We start from the raw sequence: 22,262 nt of genomic DNA on the forward strand, positions 1-22,262 counted from the left end.
GGCATGTCCTGATACAGGGTAGGGTGTCTTTGTGCGCCGGGCAGGTTAACCGAGCTAAGCCTCCCTCAGGAAATCTCTTCTTAGGTGCACACCCTCTCACCGTAAGCGCAGTCAAATTCTAACCTCACAATTATTCCAGACTCAGGGGCAAGTCAACTCGAGGGATGGATATTCAGGTTAAATCTGCTACATGCAAAGCCAGCCGCATTCGGGCCGCCGACATCCCCAGCGCGTGACAAGCACTTATGCATCTGTTTCGACTACGAGCCAGTCCCTTTCCGCCAGGGCTGCCGTGATCGCCGAGAAAAGATGAGCGAACCGGACAGATCGACGTCTAGATCGCCCATCTTTTGGGCCGAAGCTGCCCTGAACCTGGGCATTGCCGCTGGTCCACATTCTACCGGGGGAGCATGAGTCGGAGGAAGGCTTATCACGTCTGCCCTGCTCGTGGTGCCTGGGCCTTGTCCAGCCGGCTGTGGATAAACCGCGCAGAGACACGGGCGCGCCATCACAGCTCCGTCTAGGTTCCAGGACTACGACTTGACATGAATGTGGCCTCCAGTAATCGGCTTTTCGAGGGCCCATCTGTTCGTACACGATGCTAGAGCCCGCTGTGTCCGTGGCTGCCCGTAGAATGCCCACTGTGTCTCAAACAGGGAGCTTTGCCGGCGGCGCGACTGATCGTGGGCGGTGGATGTTGGGTGGCAGAGGATGATGGAAACATAGATGACATGTTCGTGTCACGGGGTGCATGGACTCAAACGAGGGACAGATGCACACGTCCATTAGACGCTGCGATTCCGGTCTAGTTATGATCACCCGTTCTAGCCATCTAGATCCTCTTATATGCCACATATATGAACCGGGCCGACCTGGCGTCTAAAGAATCCCATCCACCGCAGACAGGCCGCCTGGCCCGCCCGCCCGTCAACAACCACGGCAGTCTAGAACCCCTCGCCCATCATAATAGTCCTGCCCCCACCATACCAAAGCCTCCCGGCCCGCGCGTCAATGCCCTTCTCCTGCCCCACAATCCACTCCCCGACAAAGGCCGACGCGTCCGCGCTGTCCCAGACCTCCCGCTCCAGCCAGGCGTTGACCTCGTCGATGGCCCTCGTCCACCGCTCCCGCGCCGCCGGCGCCGCGTGGTCCCCCTGCGTCAGGTACCGCCCCAGCGTGATGTGCGCGCTGGGCACGACGTAGCGCGAGTCGACGGCGACGCCCGCCGCCGTGGCGAGGTCGAAGGCGTCCCGGCGGACTGGTACGCGTCAGTTAACTAGCCCGAGGTGTCGCGCTCTGGCACACGCTGAAGACCAAGATGGAGGGCTTACGGTGGTGATACGTGTACGTGTCGTCGAGGCCCTCGTGCGGGGCGCCCGAGTCGGGCAGCGGCGACGCCACGGGCTCGCCCGCGGCGGGGAGGAAGGACACGGCGAAGGCGGCCAGGTCGTACGAGACCATGGGCCTCACGAGGCGGGCGCGGCGGGCGAGGGTGAGGTTCGCCAGGGCCGGGATGGCGGGCCGCATCTGGGCCACGAGCCGGTCGATCTCGGCGGGCGTGCGGCTGTGGGTTATCTCGAGGGTGGTGAGGTGCATGCGGTGCGGGGGCATGAGCCAGATGTCTGTTTTGCGGGGGGGATCATGGGCTTGTCAGCTTGGTGGGTGGGCGGAGGGGACACGAGGTTGTTGGGCCTGGACTTCTTCGTGGCGTGTGTGTGTGGGGGGGGGGGGTCTTGTGAGATCTATCTCACAGCACCTCTGGGGGGGGGGAGGATATCGGTAGGCACGTACTGGGCGCCGCCTCCTTCAGCAGGGACTGTATCCTGCTGGCGAGCTTGATGATGTGCTCGGGCGGCCTGGCCCAGAAGACGAGGCAGTTCCTGGGGTCTGTGAAGCCCGGCTCGATGCTGGGGTTCTCCAGCCTGAGCAGGAAGGGGTCGATGAGGACCCCCTTGAACTCGGCCGACAGGAACTTCTCCTTCTGCTGGCCATTTCTGGTTACTCGGTGTGTCGAGTACAACGACTGTATCTCTGCCTGCGAAATTGGTTAGACGGCCATCATGGGTATGTGAAATTGGTGGCACATGATATGAGTTCTGGAGGATGCACTGAGCTGGGCTTCAAGAGGTCGACATCTCGAATCCATCGCCTGTGACTCCTCCCTGGTGATCCCGCCCCCAGCTGGTATCTTCCCACGTATAGTGGTGTATAACCCCCCTAGACCATTCCAACGGCCCAAACCTACCGGATCATTGTGGCAGGCCTCGATCAGGGCCTTGTACGGGTTCTCCCCCGGCCTGATGGCGACGCCTGAGAGGTCCTCGAGCTTGTTCTTGGCGTCGGTCGACTCGAGCGCGGGGCTCATCTTGACGTTGGCCCGGCGTGGTGAACTGAGTTGGGGAGAGGTGCTCAGTATCGGTGCAGTCCACTCGTGTTCTGCACTGTCCGGCACACAGTTGGATGAAAGTAAAAGAGTCACCTGTGCTGGTGGAAAAGGCTAGGTTGTCGGTTGCCGATGGACGCGGTGAGCTGCCGAAGCGGCACCGGCCCGCCCTTGCAGGTCGACTGTGCACCTGCCGCAGTGCCGCGCATTGGCGCAGGCGAGGAAAGAGTCATCACCAGAATTGCCCTCGGTTTTTCTATCTTTTGAACACTTTGAGCTGAATTCGACAACATCATCCTTTTTGAAGTCGAGGTTGTAATGTTGCCTGGACGCTTCGCCACACAAGGGGCACAAGTTTGCAGGACCTTTCATTCTAAAACCCCAATGCAACTTAGAGAAAGCCCTCCTTCACTCATGACAAGGTACGAGATAAATGTTATAGACACCTAGATTCAATATTTACACTTCAAAACAGACTATATTCACAATGAAGACGCTGTCAACACCAACAGCCACCCATGGAACGGCCAAAAACGACGCAGAGCCACAAGTGACCGCTTAGGCCTTGTGACATCCACCACCATGAGAGCCCCGTCCCTGGCCCTGCTCGCCTCGGCCACCATCCGTGGGCTGAGGCGCGGCAGCCGACGACTTCCTCGTGACGAATCCAGTCGCGGACGGCACGCCGGAGCCATCGCCGCCAGCCCCAGCGCCCCCAGTGGGCAAAGGAGCAGGGACCTTGGCCGGGACAGCGGCCTTCCCCTTGGAGCCAGCACGAGAGCCACCACCACCACCACCGCCGCCGCCCAGGATGGCGCTGATTGGCTGCCTGCCGGGGTAAAACGACGCAGGCATGGTGGGGATGGGGATCGGCGACTTGGCGTCCCACCCGGCGGCGAGCTCGTTGGCCATGGTCTCGTACGCCGCGTCGCCCGACGCCGTGACGGTCCTGGTCGACGTGTACGCGGGAGTGGCGCCGCCGCCGGGCTTGAGGCACGCCCCCTCGCCGTACGCGTTCTGGCACCCGTGCAGCACCTGCTTGCCCTTCTCGGTCCACACGCTGAAGTCGTCGACCGTGATGCCCGTGCAGGGGACCGCGGCCGGGCAGTTCATCTTGATGGGCCCGCGCTGCGTGCCGTCGGCGCAGGTGCCCCGCCACCCCGAGAAGGAGATGTTGGAGTAGCTGATGCCGTCGCCGGCGACCTTCTTCATGCTGCCCCACGCGGTGTCGAAGTCCAGCGTGTAGGCGTTGGAGTGGCCCGTGAAGTTGTTGAAGGCCAGGTTCGAGACGGTGCCGGTGCCGCCGTTGGATTTGATCATGTACATCTGGTTCGAGTGGTGCGTGTAGATGTGGTTGTACTCGATGTCGTGGATGTCTTTTATCATGGTCAGTGATGCTGTTCAAGGTGGGATTTCAATATGTCAACTCACTAATGTCAGTGGCCAGCGAGCCCATCGCGCAGCCGCCGCTCCAGTTGCAGTGCACCTGCTCGATCAGGAGGTGGTCCGAGGGGTCCTTGACCGTGACGCACTCGTCCTTGTTGGAGACTTCGATGTCGTGGATCCAAATGTTGGATCCCCAGACGTCGATACCGTCGAGGCCGCCCTGGTAACCGCCATGGATGATCATGTTGTAGACCTCGCCGTTCGAGCATGTGTCTATAGACAGGTGGAACTGCGGCGCGTCGACGAGGATGACGTCGTGCACCGAGAAGTCCTGGACGTCCCACAGGCGCAGGAGACGCGCACCTAACTTGCCCTCCTTGTGGAACTCGTAGCCGTAGCCCTGGATGGCGCCCTTGGAGGTGGCGCTGTAGAACTCAAAGTCGGTCGAGTGCTCGATCATGAACATGTTGCCCTCGTCCCTGCCCGTCCGGTAGATGGTCCCCTCGAGGTTGATGCTGGTCCCCTTGCCCCCCACCAGCTTGACCCAGGTCGCCATGCCGTAGTCGCCCTCGGGGATCAGGACCTCCCCGCCCTTGGCGCAGTCCTTCCACGCCGCGGCGATGGCAGGACCATTGTCTGCCTTCGCATCGGCCTTTCCGCCGTAGTCCATGATGTTGCAGATCTTGTGCTGCTTCGCGGCGGTGCTGGTGGTGGGCCCAACTGTCCCGGACAGCTGGGCTACGGCCGGGAGAACGAGGCCGGCCGTGGCCAGGAGGCCGGAAATGAACATGCGCGGAGCCATGTTGAAAAGAGAAATGAAGCGAATGATGAAGTGTAAAAGAATGACAAGAATGAGCGGTAATGGTGAACGCGCGGCGACCTGCCGGATGAAAGAAGCAAATCACGAAGAGATCAAGAGGACGTTAGAAGAGGATACCCACTAGAAAAAGGGACCCTTATCATGTTAAATCACGGCATGGCATCCATTTCTAACCCATGGCTCACCATCCCGCTGGACACGGATTGTTTCGTTTCACGGTGGAGAAGGCGATCAACGGCGCCCCATGCACCATTCCACATACAGTGGAAGGAAGAAGCGCAATCCTAAGACGTCAAAGCTAAAGCACTTAAAAATCATGCGAGGCACCCCAGGAGAATGAGCAAGGTCGAGAACGCGAAGGGCCCGCAGACCCACCGGACACCACAAATTTCCCTGCGTCCTCAGGGCTGAGGGCGGCAGTGGCACAAGTACAGATTAGGGGTTTGTGTCGTGGTTTGCTCCTTTTGCGGGACGGCAGACGGCGCCAGCTCAAGTCGGGGCTCGCGGCCGTCGACGGGCGGTTGCAGGTAAATTTCGCGACGGGGCCCTAGGACCAACTGGTGACTGGTGGCCAGGCCCAAAATGTCCCGCAATCCCCGTGTGGGGGGTTCTGCCCCCGTCACGCACATCCCAAATTCTCCGTTTTCTCCGTGAAACAAAATCTTTTTATTGCAGGCCGAGGCATCGTGGCTCACCGCCTAGAGCCAGCCGCCAACACCTGAAAGTACGGTCTGGTATGATAGACTGCAAGCAATATCTGCGCCTGGCGTTGAGGTAGAATGTGGCATTGATAGGGGTTAGTGCTTATTGCATACAGCGCCGCCGCCAGGGCCCAGGGCCCAATACCGTTAAATATAATCCACATGGCATCCATAGGGGTTAGTGCATATTTCGATCGCCCTAACCGCTCCCGGATCACCACGGCCCCAGAATTGATCTTCTGTTGACGAATACCCGAGAACAGCTTGACACGCGGGGATCGCTTGCAGAGAACATTCTCAGTTCAGAAAAGCGTGGCCCTTGCCTGGGAGAAAATTGATGCACTTCTCCTCCTATCCGCGACTGATGCAGTTCATTTCGGGGCGGACAGTGAGTACCGGGATCCACAGGACCTCAGGAGATCAGGAATAACTCGAGGTCCCACTTTTCAAGCTCGTGTGCTTATCTTGATGAGATTAGCTTGTTTGTAGCCTCCTATACCAGCCCTTTGCTGGTAAGGGGCACAAATAGAATCAGCTTGTTGAAGACTTGGTTGGAGTGGTGACAATTACACGTCTAAGAAAGGCATGCTTTTTCTTATTGAATATGCGTCATGATGATTCTGGATCTGGCATTGACTTGAAGCTCGCATATATTTGCAAAACACACCCGACACTCTGAATGAAGCCAAATAGGACCGTCAGGGCGAGGACCGAAACCGCAAGCCAGAAGGTATTCAACTGCGCGCCCTTCCTCCTTTCGTCTCGCCATTGAGACAGGGGTTTTGGCTGAGACTCATCGAGAATCTGCTTCAGTATCAGCAATGGATCCATCTAGAACTTGAGGTTTTGGATTCATTCACTCCCCAGTCTCCCTATGAGAGGTAAGGGATAGATTCTTTAAACTATAGACCTGTAGATGGAGGAAGGACGACCCCTTATCTCTACGTAAGTAGATAGTTCTCAGCTAAATTTCAGTCTCTGCCTTGCTACTAGATGTCAATACATACAAATAGTCCATAGTCCATAACTTGTTAATAGAAGCTAAATAGAATCCGTTAATATTAGGCTATGGACGGAGAGGAAACCGTCAGAAATAGCGTACTTTTGCCCCCGCACTGGATGGCACGGACGCCTGTAACCGTCCTGCAGCCTTCAAGAACCACTTTGTCTCCATGGAGGCGATGGGAAATACGAGCTCGAGTGTCTGAATCGTCTCGGCATCCACACCATCTGACAAAAGCGACTGCTCACTTTCTCTATATCATTCAAGGAGGCCGGCGTAGTGGAAGATGTGGACCTTGGTGCCATTATCTGACCTCCGATGGTGATCACATGTGATGAGGTTGTCGGCCCACTTGATGCTCACACCAGCGATCCCGCTGATCATGACGGCGTCGAAGTTCTTCTGCGGCTTGATATTCTCATGGCTCGGGATTGGCGGGCTGGCGAAATGATGCGCCACACGCTCACGCAGGGATCGTTGCACCCACAAAAACTCCGTGCGGCCTGAGAAGCCGCATGGGAAGGTGCCGCAACGTATCATCGGACGAAGGCTTGTGACCAGTTTAACGGCGTTCTCGAGAATTCCCTCTTCGTTCGGGCGTGAAGGGGCGAGCTTCTCGCGGATCATGCCCTTGATTTGCGTTCTCTTGCGGCCAGCCTTAGGTTGCGCTACAATATCCGCAATATCTGCGTGTGTCCTAGTTGCTATAAAATACGTGTACCCGAAGACTTGTTCGGGTAAGAAGTAAGCATAGTGAGGAGGGTTTTTTTATATGAAGCTTTCTCTTATAAGTATTTAAGTAGATTTATTTAATTAGTTAATAAAGTGGATTTAAGTATATTAATTTAATTAGAGATTTATTTAATTAATTAATTAAGTAATTTAATAGATTTATTTAATTAGTTATTTAAGTAGATTTTAATAAATATATTTAATTAATTATTTAAATAAATTTTAATAAATTTATTTATTTAATTATTTAAATACATTTTAATAGATTTATTTAATTAGTGAAATAAATAGTTTTTAATAGATTTATTTAATTAATTTAAGAGATAGATTTTAATAGATTTATTTATTTAGTTAAATAAATAGATTTTAATAAATGTATTTAATTAATTAAATAGGTAAACTTTAATAAATCTTTAAAGAGTTCCTTTTTAAAACTTTTATAGCTTTATATAATCCTACTTATATTATATAGTTTTTCTATATATATTTTATATCTTTTATTTTTTATTTAATTAATCTTTATATAAGATATAGATTCTAATTAATCCTAATATATAAAACATTTTATCGATTTATATAGTAATAGAGAAAGCTCCGCTTATTAGTTTTTTTACGCTTTGTATAAAAAACCCCTCTCGCTACGCTTAATGAATCCTACCATTATGGAGGGCATGCTTGCACCCATCCATGTAGAAGTTTCATTACGGTGTCAACTTATCACCGATGTGGTGTGCTCGTCCAAGCTACCTAGGTACTTGGAGCTACCTGCCCAGAAAATAATGTCCGGCTTCTCTTTCCGGCCCTCGACTTCAGTCATCCAATAGGCACGTATCAAGGAGTGTGTGTTTGGGCGGGATGTGAATCATTGTAGCCAAGATTTCACGGTCGTACCTAAACAGATACTACAAGCTGAGTCCGTTCGCAGATTCAAATGGACTAGTCCTTACGCATCCACGAGAATTCTTGGCGAGGCTGGCAGATCTGATATCGAGCATTGGCCACGCCTGATTTGGGCCATCTCAACGCAGGGGTTGAGATGGTTCGAGGCGAGCCAGCATTTATAGTGTAGATCTATTGTACTTCAACAATAGTTGGAGAGTTTTGATCTGTACATGTGAATCAAGTACTGAGAACAACGGGCTGTGTTTTAAGCGCCGTGGGCCGATGACTTGAGAACGTAGTGAGATAACGGCAACACACCTAGACCCGAAAAGAGCGTACACTGCATGGTAGCTGTTACTGTAAATATATATCTATAAGTGTTTTTAGTCTTTAAATATAGTAGTAAATACCTTAGTATCTTTTATATTTATAAATAATTTAATAAAGCTAACTATTTTATAATTATTATTATATATAATAAATAGTATTAAATAGAAATTAAAATATAAAATATTATTTTACTTATATTTTTATAATAAAAAAAAGTATAATAATAAGTTCTATTAAATATTTTTATAACTTTTATATTTTTATTATTTATATAAACTATTTACATTTTTAATTCTACTATTAAGTTAAAAGTAAATAGTTAGAGTTTTAAAAGAATAAAATATAATATATTCTTTAAAAATTAACTTAGCTAAGTTTATTATATAGAACTTTTATAATAACTTTATAATTTATTATATTTATAACGCTATTTATTATTAGAAGATATCTTTTTATATTAATATATTAAACTATATTTAGTTAATTTAAACTAATATTATTAGTTTATTAAAGGTTAAAGTTATTATAAATTATAGGCTATTTAATCTTAATACTATTAAGTATTATATATAGGATTACTATATAACTTAAGTAAGTTAGCTAAAATAAGTGAAGATAAAGCTACTATTCCTCTAAGGGATATATATAGGTTCTAGCTCTACTTAAGTAAATACCTATCTAGTAAACCTAAAAGACTATTAACTTAATAAGTAAAACTACTTAAAAGTAGTTACTTAATTAACCTATTAAATTGAGAGATAATTAGGTAAGGTAATTATACTTTATTATTTAAGTTTATAGTTCTAATAGCTTTATTATAAATAGAAGAAGAAATAATTATTAATAATTAGATTTATAATTATATAAAAGTAGATCTTTATTTTAAAGAGAAGTTATTAATATTTAAGATAATTAATATATTTTTAAAGAAATTAAGGGATTGTAAGCTTAATTTAAAGGAAATTAAAATCTATAAGAATCTTATATTTAAAAGGGTTTATTATTTATATAAAAGTTAATAAAATTAATATATATTTATATAGTAAGGATTTATAAACACTTACATTTTAAATCTTAAGCCGCCTAATAAACCTAGCTTCCTAGCAGGTCCTAAATTTTCAAGCTGTTAAGGTGCGCCTAGGAATCAGATAGCTGAATGCCATTGGTAGACAGGAAGATTATATTATATAGACCATTATTTCATTACTGGTGATAGGCGTGTTCAAGTATCGAATCACCATCAATTGTTGAGAGGCACACAGCGCAAATCCTTCGGAGCCTCCAATACACACAACACCTTAGAACCCATTTCAACACCCATCCCTCCCAAGCCACTTGAAAACCGGTGCCTTAAACTAAAGCAAGTCACATACTTGTCCAACGAGCCCCCACATACCCTTAGCTGTCACGGAACTTCTTGCACTTCTTAATACACGTTGCCCCGATGAGCGGGCAGAACTTCCCCATACAGCCTCATATACACATGTCCTTTTCCTTGTCGTTCCCCGTGGTCCCTGGCAGTCAGATCGTCCGCCTGTGCAAGCTCGCGCGGAGCCAGTTCAAGCTAGGTCTCTGCCCACCCAACCACTTCATACATGGGCTCTGCCCACATAACATCTTCGTGTTTCACTGTTGGCCACCCTTTCAGTCATCATTGGGCCATGGCACTGTCACTGTTGGAATCCCTTTCAGTGTACCCTCGGGCACTGCCAGCTCGGGGGGCCGCTCTCCCAGTGGATCCTCGGGCTTGACCTTGGACTCGTAACACCACGCCAACGAGTTACCCCGGTAACCCGCAGGCGCGCAAACCTTTACCGTTAGCTCGTCATCTCGGGCAGCGTCAGGGGTAGCAACGTTGGGGGTTGGGGCCGCTGCGACGAGTGTGGCGCCCAGAACGAGGATGGTCTTGAGGCTGAGATACATCGTATGTAGGGGGCTTAGTAGTGGCACTGAAGTTGAATGGTGCACGAGTGAATGATTGAGAGATTCCGGGGATTTGGAAAAGAAAGGGGAGGTTGCTTTCCACGGATGAAAGACTTTGCCAGGGGGGGGGTTCTCAATTACTTATACCCAGTCGACCTCAATAGTACCACATGTCATTCCCTGTGATTCTACTAGTACCGAGCATGAAGCCGTACGAACTTTCAAAATACGCGATTGTTCATAAAATCGCAGTGCGTAGGCGCCATCCCCATAGCGCAAGGGCCAGTCAGCTTGGCTCGGCCCATATACCCCGCCCAGAAACGTAGATTGATGTGTCGATTACGAAATTTTACAATGTTGAGAGTGTTTGCCACTGTATGATGAAGGCGCTACAGTGTATAGGCTCGGTCATATACGCAATAGAAACGAAACCATGTTTACAATGTGGAGGTACGTGCAACGTCCGTGGCAGCGGTAGTGTCTTTACGGTGTCCAAAGTGCGATCTCCCTATCTATCGTTGGAAGCAAGCCGAGCTTATCATTGATTAAGATCAAGTCCCTTGATGTCCGTTGATGGCTGTGTGCTCATAAATCGACGAGGCATCTTTTAAAGTTGAGCACTTAATTGGTGGGCATTTAGTCTTAATCACCTAGGTACCTAGACAGTTATTTTACTGTACTGACAGTTACGCGCGTCACCCGCCGGCAAAGGAGTGTGGATTGGTAATTCGTAGGTGTCGTTAGGGACAAAAGCTCCCCCAAACTGGCTGCAGATAGGCTCCCTCTTAACACCCCGCCGTTGGCCTATTGCTCCTTCCAGTCATCACGACATAGCCTCCGATACCACTTAGTCTCGGGTAGTGTACTTTGATCATGCCGTTTACACCAACTTAATTCGCCACCGTTTGCCTTCATGTGAAGCAGCAGCATGGCATTGTTGCAGGCATAGCTGTGGTTAAGGGTGAATCCGCCAGCATGGTCCTCATGCACCATGAGCTCAGGCAGCACTGTGTGAAGACACCGAGTTCCTCAGGGCGGACGTCGTGCTGGTTACATTTTCCAATCCATTTGTTCAAGTAACTCAATCAAGACGGAGTAAGGAGTTTAATGCCCAAATTTACAGTCCTGTTTGATGTCAAGAATTTGAGCTGATTGCAGAGCTGGATCAGGGACTGGCAGTATTGGGAAATCACAGTGTGCTGGAGAACCTTGTATTAAAGGAAATTATCTCTAGCTGCCCGCGTCTATCAAATCAGCTCCGTGGAGTCCCCGACACAAAAGAAAAAGCAAGCAACAGAAACAAGTGTTGTCATATCACCAGCATCGACATGGCTTTCACTTGAATGCCGTAAGTAATAATCGCTTCACCTGGCCGGTCTGTTCTCCCGTTGCGCCGCTCCCAGACCAAGCAATGAAGCGTCGCGCGACATGCCCCACCACAACACCTCATGGCTTGGGCACGCAGCACCGGGCCTTGTGCAACGCCATGATCTTCCTCACCCCCGCACCATCTTCCCACGACACGTCTTGAATTGTGTAGCGCCCCATCTTCTCACCCTCTTCCATGGAGTATATCTTGCGTATCTCCTCGATGGTCCGAGGCTTCCAGGCAAGCCTGGAGAAATCCTCCCAGCCTAGCTTGGACTTCATGAGGGGGTCACGGGTGTATTTGTTGGGCAGGCCAGGAGGGTACCGTACGCAGGGGACCTCCTTTTCCGTGCGATGGGCATCACAGTGTCGGATGCCGATAACGTGAAGCATCTCGTGGGCCAGGATTATGGTGAGGTTCTGCTCGAGGGCTCTCAACCTAGCAGCCTTGATGTCTCCACCCTCACCGACGGTTTCCTTCAGAAACCGTTTCTGTTTCCTGCTCAGCGTGAGCCCTAGCTTATAGACGTATATGTACCAGTCCTTGGGGTGTGAACCTGGGAAGAAGGAGGAGGCATAGCGTCGGGGGTCATCACCCCCGAAGGAGATGTAGAAGGCACTGTCAGAGGGTTCGTCGACATAGTGGAACCGAGGACAAGCGTTTTTGGCATTCAAGCTGTCCAGGACTCGACAGAGGCACCTTTTGACCAGAGATGCTTGACCGTTTGACTCAAAAGTTGAGGAGTCAATGCCGATAGGAATGGAGTTGCTTGTCGGGCGCCAGCGGAGCGCCAAGACGCCATTGACGTGGAAGTTGAGATCTCTTGCTGCCGGTGTCCCAATGGTGGTGCAACGGATTGACACAGGTCTCAAAATGAGGATGGTTACGTCGCGACGAGCGGTGCCATCGTCGACGTGCGGATCACAGGCCTTGAAAATGGACGGCCAGTGTCAGTATTGGTAGGTATTGTTGATATTGATGAAACATCGAAAGAGGAGAGAAAGGCAGCGACGCCTACCACAACTTGAAGCGAGCTCGAATCCTCAAGGGCTCCGGTATGGACCGAGTCACCATCTCGCACTATATCACAAGCGAGAGGATCTTTAGAATCACCGACGATGAATCTCGGCTCCGACTCGGCGTAAGGTGGTGGCAGCGTCTCGGAACTGTTCTTGACCACTGCCGGGTCGTGTTCGGCGTATGGTGGGGCCGAGCCGACATATACGGCCTGGTCCGGCCCCACGGAGGGGCGGGTACCAGAAGGCGGCAGGGTTAGGGTAGGCGTATCACCCCGGACTATATCCTTGTTGGTGTCACTGATGGGAGACTCAGCACTGGCAGTGCTGGACGATTGGGAGATGCAATTCATCCTGATGTTGTTGAGCAATATCTTGGTCTGCTGAGATGTATTGGGAGAAATAATTGACAATGTGTGACTGTTGGCACGCGAGTGGAGAGGGAGATGCGAAGAAAGAAAGAGTGAGAGGGACGAGAACACCAAGAGCAACAGGGAAGGGGGGTCCATTTTGTGCTCGAGCAGCGTGCTTACTTGTCTTCCGTCTGGTCGTAAAGACTTGGTGGGCAGGACCGGGCCTGGGTTCCGACCCCGGTACACGCCGCGGCCGGCGTACACCGGTGTGTAGAAGCTGTGCGAGGCGGCCTGCCGCCGGAGTGTCTGTACACAGCTGTGTAGACGATCAGCTCGTGTCGGAAGCCAAGGCGTGCATATGCAGGGGGCTGTTCACAGAGGCACCTCCAATGGCACGACGCCACGGCTCGTTGTGGCTGCACGTGTGACCAGTGAATAGCTAGTGCTTACCCTGTGCTCCCACACGCATTCACCTCATAGGATCGGAATACGAATGTCCGTCCGGGCCCCTGGCAAGCTGAAGCGGCTTGCACACACCGGTGTAATCGCCCGGCTTGTGTAGAAAACCAATCGTCCCCGAATCCTCCCTCCTCTGACGTACGCTTGCCGTCCTCCGGACCTCTTGACATCCATGCCACTCGTTGCGAATGCACCCGTCGTTTTCACGCTCTACGGATAAGGTCTAGCGCCTTGAGATCCTGTATTGACAAGCCCGTGCAATATCCGGCAGTCACCACTTTCCCCCAGCTCGAGACCACTGGTCACGTGGTGCGCCCGCCTCACCACATCTCTCATCTTCCAAAACAGAACCTCGCCAACAGCCTGGTTGAACAGCGATTTGGCCGGCTACACATCAAAACCGGAAGAAGACGAGAGCGCTTGAAAACGTGTCTTCGTCGTGCGGCACGGTGGGCTCTCACTTCTTCGCAGCGCATTCGCCGCGCGATCATGCAGCTGGACTTCGTCCTGCGGAAACAGCCCAGCGAGAATCTTTCCACCTGGTACCAAGCAACCCACCATTCTGCGGAGGCTTCGGAGTAGAGGCACAACCTTTTAACGACAAAGACCGGCCATTTCACCCACAGGAACCATGAGGGCTTCCACGCAGGGCCCTGCTCGTACCGACAACGGTACTGGATCCGGGCGTAGAGGTGCCCTTGGAAAGCGAGCGCGGAGAAATGACGATGAGGATCACTACAGCGACCTCTCTAGAAATACACGAGCGCGGACAGATGACGAGGAGCATCACTCCGACCATCTCTCTAGAAAAGCGCGAGCGCGGAGACGTGACGAGGAGCGTCACGATAAGGATCTCTCTACAAATGCACGAGCGCCTGCAGATTCATCTTTCGCATGCCCCTTCTACATGCACGACAGGATGAAGTTCAAGAAATGCCTCCGTTATCAATTTAAGCGCATAGCCGATATCCGGCAACATTTGCGACGATGTCACCAGCAACCGGTGTACTGTCCAGTATGTGGCACCATTTTTGATGACTCCAACACCGAGGGCCGGGATCGACACCTCAGAGCCCGAAATTGTCAACCGGCGCCCTTTCCGCCGCAGATGGACGGCATCACGATGGAACAGGAGCGCGCCATCAACAGCCTTCGTTCGAACCGACACTCGGGCTCGGGTTCCGACGGCGCTGGTAGATGGTATCAATTATGGGATGTTATATTCCCTGACGCCTCTCGACCACACTCGCCCTATATCAATGAATCTTCAGTCGTACGGGAAATGATGGATTTCAGAGAATTGCTGTTTACTACTGACAGTTGGAAGCAACTTGCGGAGAAATCACCACTGTTGTTGGAGGCGGTGGGTGAGTTCTCACGGCTTGAAATCACTCGGAACATAGTTGACGGATTTATCACACTGTTTGGGACCCATGACGATGCTGGCTCTGTAGGCCCATCCAGTAATGACGGACCGCAGAGACCGACATTCGCCTCTGGGTGGACACATGAACAACCTGCCCCTGCCCTTCACCAAAGTTTATCATCCCCTGGAGGACTCGACACTGATGACCTTGTGGCGGTGCCCAGCTTATCCCATGCTTATATTTACAACTTCGCTCCTCCGCATTTATCAGACAGCTATCCGCCACCCGAATGGACGCCGCCAGGGGAATACCCGCCAGGCGGATTCTCGCCAACCGATCCTAGTCTCACAAGCATCAGAAATCGACGAAACGAGTCAAGTCGACCTCAAGATTCCGCCTTTGATACCTTTGATCTTCGATTTTAGGCTAAGAATCTGAATTCTCTCTTGAACTCTCAGGAAATTTGGCCCAAAATGTGATTCGAAATGATTCGGAATTTCTCTAAAGCCCTAAGATCTTCCACCCTGAGTTTATTTGCGTGAGATCATGGACGACCTCCTCTTAAGGAGGCAGCGTCGGTCTCACGAGTTTGAGGCCCGGAAACGATGAATGTATCAAAATGCAACAGGCCCTAATTCTTCCGGGGACAGAACGCCTGGCGTGAAACTGGATTGAATATGGTCTTGAACGTTTACCACTGTATTAAGGCGCCACAGACGTTTTATATGTATGGGAATTCAAAACGAAACCACAAAAGGCAGGAAGCTGTCATACTGCATTACGTTCTCTCTGGATGGAGCTACGAGACGTCATGTCACAAGGTCTGGCAACGCTTCGCCGAGGGCACAGTGCTTTGAAGAAGAGCGGCTCGACATGCTCCACCATATCAACAGAATGAGGCGCGCAGATTTGTCCAGGGACCGCCTAGCTGTCCTCGAAAAAAAGACACATTAGAGGCCCAGGAGCTGGAATCGTATCTTATCCCATGGGACTCGCTGGGTATGGCTGGACACACCCAGCCACCAGTCACAAAGCTCGTTGGCACAATGAAGCAAGACCCTAGCGGAAAGGAAAGAGAGGAACCTCCTTTCACGGGTACTACCAGCTACCCCGGGCAACAGTGGAACCCATTCGACGATTTTTGGATTGAAGATGATGAGTGAAAATACTGCGGTTTGTGGGAATTATGTTAACGGATGCCATGTCAAGTGGTTTCGCTTCTATTCCGTATACGACCAAGGACATACATGGCGCCTTCATACGGTGGTAAGCGCTCAAGACCCAGCGCTTAAAAAGGACATGATGTCGATGGCTATAGTCATAATACCATAGGTGGCCGTGTTAAATTGTTACCTGTTATTTGTGTCGATCACGAATGTGCATTTGTGTGGGATGTGTTTGATCTAAGACCTAATATTTCTGGAACCTTACATAGGTAGACTTCATCCCGGTGAGAGGTACTCAATAGTCCTCTAATAGCTTAGACATGGCGTGTGTGCGCTTTAAAGACAAACCTTTTTGACATACAGAAATGCTTACTTGCTACATGACTTACAAGGACCATTAGAATCCACCCCATGCAAATATTCCATGAAATCTTGGTTAGGCTCGATGATGCTCGCCAGGGTACAGCTCTCAGCCAGGAAGAATAGCAAGGTCATCCATGTTGACCATCATTTGCGGCGTCTTATGATCGATCAACGCCAGGCAGACCCATGTTTTGTCCACTGCTGCAGATGCTGATGGTTTTGAAGAGCTGCAAGATCAGTTTAGCTCCCCGCCCGATGCGAATCGGCCCATCCGAGACAGGAGACGTTCTTGATACTCGGGCTATCTTTAATGATGCAGATCTCTCTGAAGTACTCATTTACCAGGTTTTCACTGGATGAGCTCTGCATGTCATAGCCTTTCCAGTTATCTACATACCGGGCAGTTCGGATTGTAAGAGCAACCCGCCGCCGGCTTCACCGGGAGCGGGAGCTGATCACTGTCTCAATGGACATCTCCTCATGTTTCAACTTCTCCGCATCCCTCGTCCCATGTTCCCATCCCATGCCTTCACCCAAGAAGTCGACAACCAATTATATATCAAATTGGCAAGAGACTGCATTCTCGACGAAGACTAGTAAGGCAAAATTCGCCACGCCTGAGCCTTGTTCCTCGCTTCTTTCTTCCCGTGGTTGAGGTGGGGCCGTCGGTGCCAGTGGAGACGGCCCGAGACTCCTGGTCAGCCAAAATGACGCGCAAGCCAAATCTAGCATGATGAACTCTATCCTGAATCAGGGGCGATGGATTAAGCTTTAGCGGCGCGTCAACCGTCAATGCGACGCTGACAGGTAACGCTACCTGCGCCGGAGTTGCGCAAAGACCTTCGCTAGTATCATTACATGATAGCATCTACAGCTGGCATGTGCAGGCTTAAATGAATTTTCGTCATTATTATGTGACGGACAGATCTTGATGGAGCCTACTGAACGGTGCTTAAGTACGGGTTTTCTTTTGTTGGTTTTTTTGGTTCCGCAGCAGATGTTTAAGCTCGATCGGCAGATTGCCGGGAGAACGTAGTCGACGAATTGGGTAGTTCGAGTCATTTCTCAGGGACAAGTTGATTCGATAAGCCCCAAGAAATTGGGCCTGAAGTATACCAATTTAGAACAAGCATGCACGAGTAGCTCCAGCAACAGGTCTCACGGCGTGAGCTCTATTTGAATGTGGAAAGCCAAAATCGTTTCAGGGGCCGAAGTTAACCCAGATCATGAAGGCAGGTTTCAGATAGACTGGCCACGGAAGGCGACATGGACCACATAAGAAATGGCACAGACCCCCTGCTGGATAGCTATTATTATATTGTCTTTCCCTGGCCACCTGTATTCGTCAGTATTATGCACTCCTTTGTGGCCGACGACACGCCAACATCATCATGTTATTACAAGCACAGCAGGTCTCGCCTAGATCCAAAACCTTTAAGACCACCATACTTGCCGCGTCAGTGGTATTATGTTTCCTGGTTTATCAAGCGTGGAACCACCAGGACCGTATCGCCGATGAATTAGCTGAGCATCTCCGCATACCTGCAGGATACTGCCTTGGCCAGGCTGTTGATAGTCGCCCAGAGCCAGCAGAAGTGGCCCAGCCAGTGGCCGACGAGGGCATCCCGAAAAGGATATGGTACAAGCTTGGGCCGAAGGGCAAGAGTCCGGACATCGAAGCGTGGACGCAGAGCTGCATCAAGCAGAACCCAAGCTACAGATATGAGTTCTTCTCGGACCCATCGGCCGATTACTGGGTTGAGCAGACTTTCTCAGCAACACGGCCCGACATCGTCGAAGCATATCTGAGCCTTACTGTTCCGATTCTTAAAGCGGATCTCCTCAGATACCTCCTGTTGTATGTCGAGGGCGGCGTATGGTCAGACCTAGACGTATCGTGCGAGGGCATCCCGATCGACCAGTGGATCCCGGAGGTGCACAGGAACGAGACCTCGCTGCTCGTCGGCTGGGAATTTGACGCAGGGTGGAGCTGGGACTACACGCACGAGTTCGCCAGCTGGACCATCCTCTCCAAGCCGAGGCTACCACACATGCTGATGGTGATCAATGACATAATGGATTCGATCCACCGAAGCACGGCAGAGGCCAACGTCACCATCGCCGAGCTGACGATGGAGATAGTCGGGGACATCGTCGACTACACCGGCCCGAGGCGGATGACCCGGAGCATCATCAAGAGCCTGGGGCTTGCTCGGGGTCGACCAGTTGAGCGGGAGGAAATCGAGAACATCCGAGAGCCTTTGCGTATTCAGGATGTCACCATTCTTCCAGGCTATGCGTTCGCCAACTTGACCAACAAGTATGATGAGGCAGATGGTCCAATCGGCGAAACGTTGGTAACTCATCACTACGCGGGCACGTGGAAGAATGAGAATGGTGGTGAACTGGCTAGGAGACAGCCACGGAGGATATAAACTGCATTGTGGTGTTTTGGCGTTGGTAGATCTTGAAGTACAACAATTCGATCATGTACATTATTTCTTTTTTGGCTTAACCGTTGAAAAATCGGGTCCGGCCGACGTGACCTATTCATTTTGCTCCAGTGACAATTTGGACAGAGTCTCAGCAAGACCGTAATTGGAACCGCCTTCCAATTGTGATTCGATGGCGGTGTAAAAGCTTGGTCATTCGCCCAGGCACAAAGAGGCACCACCTCATTCCGCCTCACTTGAGATTATCAATAAGGCGATTGCCAGTCCGTTCCGTGCCAAATTCGCAAAGCCAAACCACTTCCACGTGGTGGTCCTCTTTTACCCTGGTCAAATCCATTGTCATCAGATTGCTGATGCTTCCACGTATTGTATTCCAAGGTTCTCTCTGCTCCGCTAGTAACGTTGTACTTTCTTCAACGCAAACGGGCCACATATGTTTTGTATGTTAGGGGATCAAAAACGAAACCACAACAGTGCCCAAAAGCAGTCATCCCTTTGAGCTAGCAAACAAAAACAATCAAAAACAAAGCCTTGTGTGAGGGAAAATACGATCCAGTACGTAATGAAGGTCGCAGCACAGCCAAATCGTGGAGCAAGCAGCCCAGCCCAGCTTGGCAACAACCTGATAGCGGTCTTGGAAAACGTCCCCAATTGGTACAGGGTATAAAGCTAATGCCAGAATCACTTGTTTAATCCCAAGGAAGAGGTCTGCGGCTTCAATGCCGCTGAATGAGAAAATAGGAGGGGGAAGTGGTGTGGCCCTTGGCTCGAAAGTTTTTGAATGAAAGTAAAGGACGGGATTGGAGGCAGAAAAGTCCTTCCGGCAGCAAATCCAGTCGGGAATAACTGCTTCCGGGCTCTGAGAAATGATCACAAAAGGTAACTTCACGGCAGCACCGCTGAGCTTACAAGATGATACATAGCAGCAGCTAGCCAATGAATGCTTTGAAGTCTTATGAAGTGATGGTCATTGGCATGGCTCAGAAAGATGGACGTCAAGTTTGAGTTGGGGACAGAGCTGGTGGTTGGTGGAGACATGCCTGCAAGTGTGTGGCAAAGACGAACACAACCAAGAGTGCGCACCCTGGGCAGGCATCCCCGTGCTTTCTTTTGTTTCCTACTTTGTGACATTGCTACCTTTTGCAATGTGGATATTGTCAATCAAGAACTCTCCTCAAAACAATTTCATGAGTGAAAGTTATTGGAATGATGATATCTCAAAGTAGGTATGGTCTTCTGGAGAATCCATCTGTATGGTAAATTAAAGCACCTAGTATGTCTAATAGTAACGATAAATACCAGCCTTTTCAGACATGGATGCCCCAATCAAGGTTAATTGTATCCAGTTCAAGAGATCAGGGTGATAATGAAGCATAAAATAGCCTTTCTGAACTACGAGATGGAACAATAGCCGGGGTTTTGACAGAGTAAGGAAATCTTTTCACATCCAGTGAAAGCAAACAGACTGATGGCCTGTGAATCACTAAGGATAGGTACTGAGTCCTTTGGGCTGGTCCATCTTTGACAACCATTGGAGCCGAGAAATTCACGTCTAGTGCGGCGGTTCGAGTGAATGATAGCCTGCGATACCTCGCAAACACCTGTGACTCGCACTCGAAAACGGTCTGCGACGGCTCTTAGCTTTTTCGAATGGCGACTGCTTGCTGCTTCTTTGGTTGCACGCAACGACACACGCTTACCTCCTGCCTCCCGTGGATCAAGACGCCGCGCCAGTCATCGCGAGTTCTGACACGAGAGAGAATATGGACACCAGCGTCAACGGCACTGTTCCTCCGGATTGGCCACCCGGTCTTCCGACCCGCGCCGCGCTCGACATTCTCGAGCTGGCTTTGACAGACGACACCCGAATCTGGTCCTGCGGCTACCCAAGGCTTACCATGGCCCAAGGAAATCTCCCCAAAGACCCAAACCCCATGCTGTTCATTGAGAGACCTGTTTTTGCGCAGTCAATCCCCAATATGGTTAGTATCGCCTGGTCTTTCGAAAGGTCAATCACGTTAATAGGCTGTCATGAAGGTCGCCCCGCAGGATCAAGAGGACTCGGACCTGGAGCTAGAGCTCGAGTCCCTATCATTTGGTGACCTTTCGATGATGGTCGTGGACAATATTCGGGACGCCCTGCTCAGTCCTCCTGACCAGCACGATGCCGATTCTCCCGCGAACACTACGAAAGATCACTCTCTGGCTCTACATCTGCCGCTCCATCCACAGCCGAATGGCATCCTTCAACTTGACTCCTCGATCGACACCCCCACAAGCTCTCCCCACACGGGCGTGGGTGATGTGATCGAGCAACAAACGGACGATCTGAACGGCTCCCAACTCCCCAACAAGTCCCAGCTGGTCCAAAGCGAGGCAGATCTCGAGCCGCCCGAGGGCGTGGAGACCCAATCCAAGCCCAAACGCATCGTCAAGATCAAGTCCCGCGAAGCTGTTTTGTACTATCGAGAGCTCAACAGGAGGGACGAGATGGAGGCTAACATCGAGAGGAGGATTGCCAATGGCGAGACTAGACCGTCCTCTGAGTCTGCACACTTCGATGAGGCCGTTTGGAATTGCGATGCTGGTTTTGATGTGCCTGGCGACTACGCCTGGCTCGACAGGTCGCGCTAAGACTTACTCAAGTCATCCACCAATCACTGGCACTGGCACTGGCAGAGCCAGACTCAGCTCCGGAATTTTACGCATGGGAGGTGTTTATGGGGACAGTTGCTTGCTTTATGGTTGAATGAAAGTTGCTTGGTCCCATCACAATTACATCGCCTCCAAGTTTTGTGCCCGCATGTATGTCAAGAGAATCTATGATCGCAATGCTTTCGATCGTACCACCACCTCGAGAAAAGAAAAACCGAAGAAAAAAAAACCCCCCCCAAAAAAAAAAACACGCGTAATGCCATTTTCCAGACACCAGTCTTATAACAACCCCATGCCTCCGTATATGGCCGACCAATCCTTGCTCAGGAAGCATGCAATTTGGGAGACTCGCTCTCTGTTTGCTTCGAAACATTACCCGCCAAGGCCTCTGATAAACAAGTTTTCATGGAGATCATGGCCTCCTGGCTGTGGAGTAGAACTCCTCTTAATGTTCCCAGGTCAGCAAACAGAGAGATTTGTATCGCGAAACTACCATTAGGGATTCTTGGAGCGACCATGCCAGGAGCATCCACAAAATACAGAATTATCTCGACATTCTGATGAGCTTAGGCCTTGCAGCATGCGACAATACTGCATGTGTTACTTTCGATGCAGGATGCCTAGCTGACTAGGTACCTAGCTTGGCTTGCGACCTGCAGGACTAAAGCGACCTCGGGAGGCATGCGATGAAAATGCCAGGCTCCTGAATGAACATTGCGTTACATGGAATAGCACTCACAAGCTTCGGGATGAACGTGCCGTTACGGTCCTAATAGGTACCATTTTGGGAAAGATTATCCACAATTCTGGCTCAAGGACTGGCAATTGGAGGGCGCCATTCTCTGTTAGTGGGCATGATTGTTGTACAAGCCCACCTTGGCACTTCTAGACTCCTTGGCAT

At 50.6% G+C, this 22,262-nt stretch overlaps 6 protein-coding genes across 6 annotated transcripts; 2 read left to right on the forward strand and 4 right to left on the reverse strand.

Annotated features, from left to right (window-relative positions):
- Positions 1–757: 757 nt before the first annotated feature.
- Positions 758–2,473, reverse strand: KVR01_003668 (uncharacterized protein). Its single transcript, XM_044784492.1, has 4 exons — positions 2,246–2,473; positions 1,792–2,035; positions 1,332–1,622; positions 758–1,258 (listed from the first exon to the last, which is right to left on the reverse strand). Exons 1-4 carry the CDS (start codon positions 2,363–2,365, stop codon positions 945–947), a joined length of 969 nt encoding a protein of 322 aa, XP_044648683.1. The 5' UTR covers positions 2,366–2,473; the 3' UTR covers positions 758–944.
- Positions 2,474–2,941: 468 nt separating this feature from the next.
- Positions 2,942–4,571, reverse strand: KVR01_002718 (uncharacterized protein; the record flags this gene model as incomplete). The annotated part of the gene is made up of 2 exons (XM_044789787.1): positions 2,942–3,759; positions 3,815–4,571. 2 exons carry the CDS (start codon positions 4,569–4,571, stop codon positions 2,942–2,944), a joined length of 1,575 nt encoding a protein of 524 aa, XP_044647733.1.
- A 1,980-nt stretch (positions 4,572–6,551) lies between these two features.
- Positions 6,552–7,045, reverse strand: KVR01_003249 (uncharacterized protein; the record flags this gene model as incomplete). Its single annotated transcript, XM_044794808.1, has 2 exons — positions 6,552–6,979; positions 7,009–7,045. The coding sequence occupies 2 exons, from the start codon at positions 7,043–7,045 to the stop codon at positions 6,552–6,554; spliced, it is 465 nt and encodes a 154-aa protein (XP_044648264.1).
- Positions 7,046–11,356: 4,311 nt separating this feature from the next.
- KVR01_003084 (uncharacterized protein) lies at positions 11,357–12,996 on the reverse strand. Its single transcript, XM_044783382.1, has 2 exons — positions 12,548–12,996; positions 11,357–12,458 (listed from the first exon to the last, which is right to left on the reverse strand). The coding sequence occupies exons 1-2, from the start codon at positions 12,896–12,898 to the stop codon at positions 11,607–11,609; spliced, it is 1,203 nt and encodes a 400-aa protein (XP_044648099.1). The 5' UTR covers positions 12,899–12,996; the 3' UTR covers positions 11,357–11,606.
- Positions 12,997–17,644: 4,648 nt separating this feature from the next.
- KVR01_003196 (uncharacterized protein) lies at positions 17,645–18,688 on the forward strand (the record flags this gene model as incomplete). The annotated part of the gene is made up of 1 exon (XM_044793796.1): positions 17,645–18,688. One exon carries the CDS (start codon positions 17,645–17,647, stop codon positions 18,686–18,688), a length of 1,044 nt encoding a protein of 347 aa, XP_044648211.1.
- A 1,781-nt stretch (positions 18,689–20,469) lies between these two features.
- On the forward strand, positions 20,470–21,340 carry KVR01_002035 (uncharacterized protein; the record flags this gene model as incomplete). Its single annotated transcript, XM_044791640.1, has 2 exons — positions 20,470–20,688; positions 20,732–21,340. The coding sequence occupies 2 exons, from the start codon at positions 20,470–20,472 to the stop codon at positions 21,338–21,340; spliced, it is 828 nt and encodes a 275-aa protein (XP_044647050.1).
- Between the last annotated feature and the right edge of the window lie 922 nt (positions 21,341–22,262).

The sequence above is a fragment of the Diaporthe batatas genome (assembly GCF_019321695.1).
Source record: "Diaporthe batatas strain CRI 302-4 chromosome Unknown Contig00003, whole genome shotgun sequence".
In the NCBI taxonomy this organism is placed as follows: domain Eukaryota; kingdom Fungi; phylum Ascomycota; class Sordariomycetes; order Diaporthales; family Diaporthaceae; genus Diaporthe; species Diaporthe batatas.

What these genes read in the sequence shown, in the direction of transcription:
- KVR01_003668 (XM_044784492.1), bottom strand. Translation starts at nt 2,365, where the DNA reads ATGAGCCCCGCGCTCGAGTCGACCGACGCCAAGAACAAGCTCGAGGAC. An exon ending in AGGCCTGCCACAATGATCCG is followed by an intron (nt 2,036 to 2,245) that starts GTAGGTTTGGGC and finishes CCAATTTCGCAG; the next exon opens with GCAGAGATACAGTCGTTGTA. An exon ending in GCTGAAGGAGGCGGCGCCCA is followed by an intron (nt 1,623 to 1,791) that starts GTACGTGCCTAC and finishes CCCGCAAAACAG; the next exon opens with ACATCTGGCTCATGCCCCCG.
- KVR01_003084 (XM_044783382.1), bottom strand. Translation starts at nt 12,898, where the DNA reads ATGAATTGCATCTCCCAATCGTCCAGCACTGCCAGTGCTGAGTCTCCC. An exon ending in CGAGCTCGCTTCAAGTTGTG is followed by an intron (nt 12,459 to 12,547) that starts GTAGGCGTCGCT and finishes TCCATTTTCAAG; the next exon opens with GCCTGTGATCCGCACGTCGA.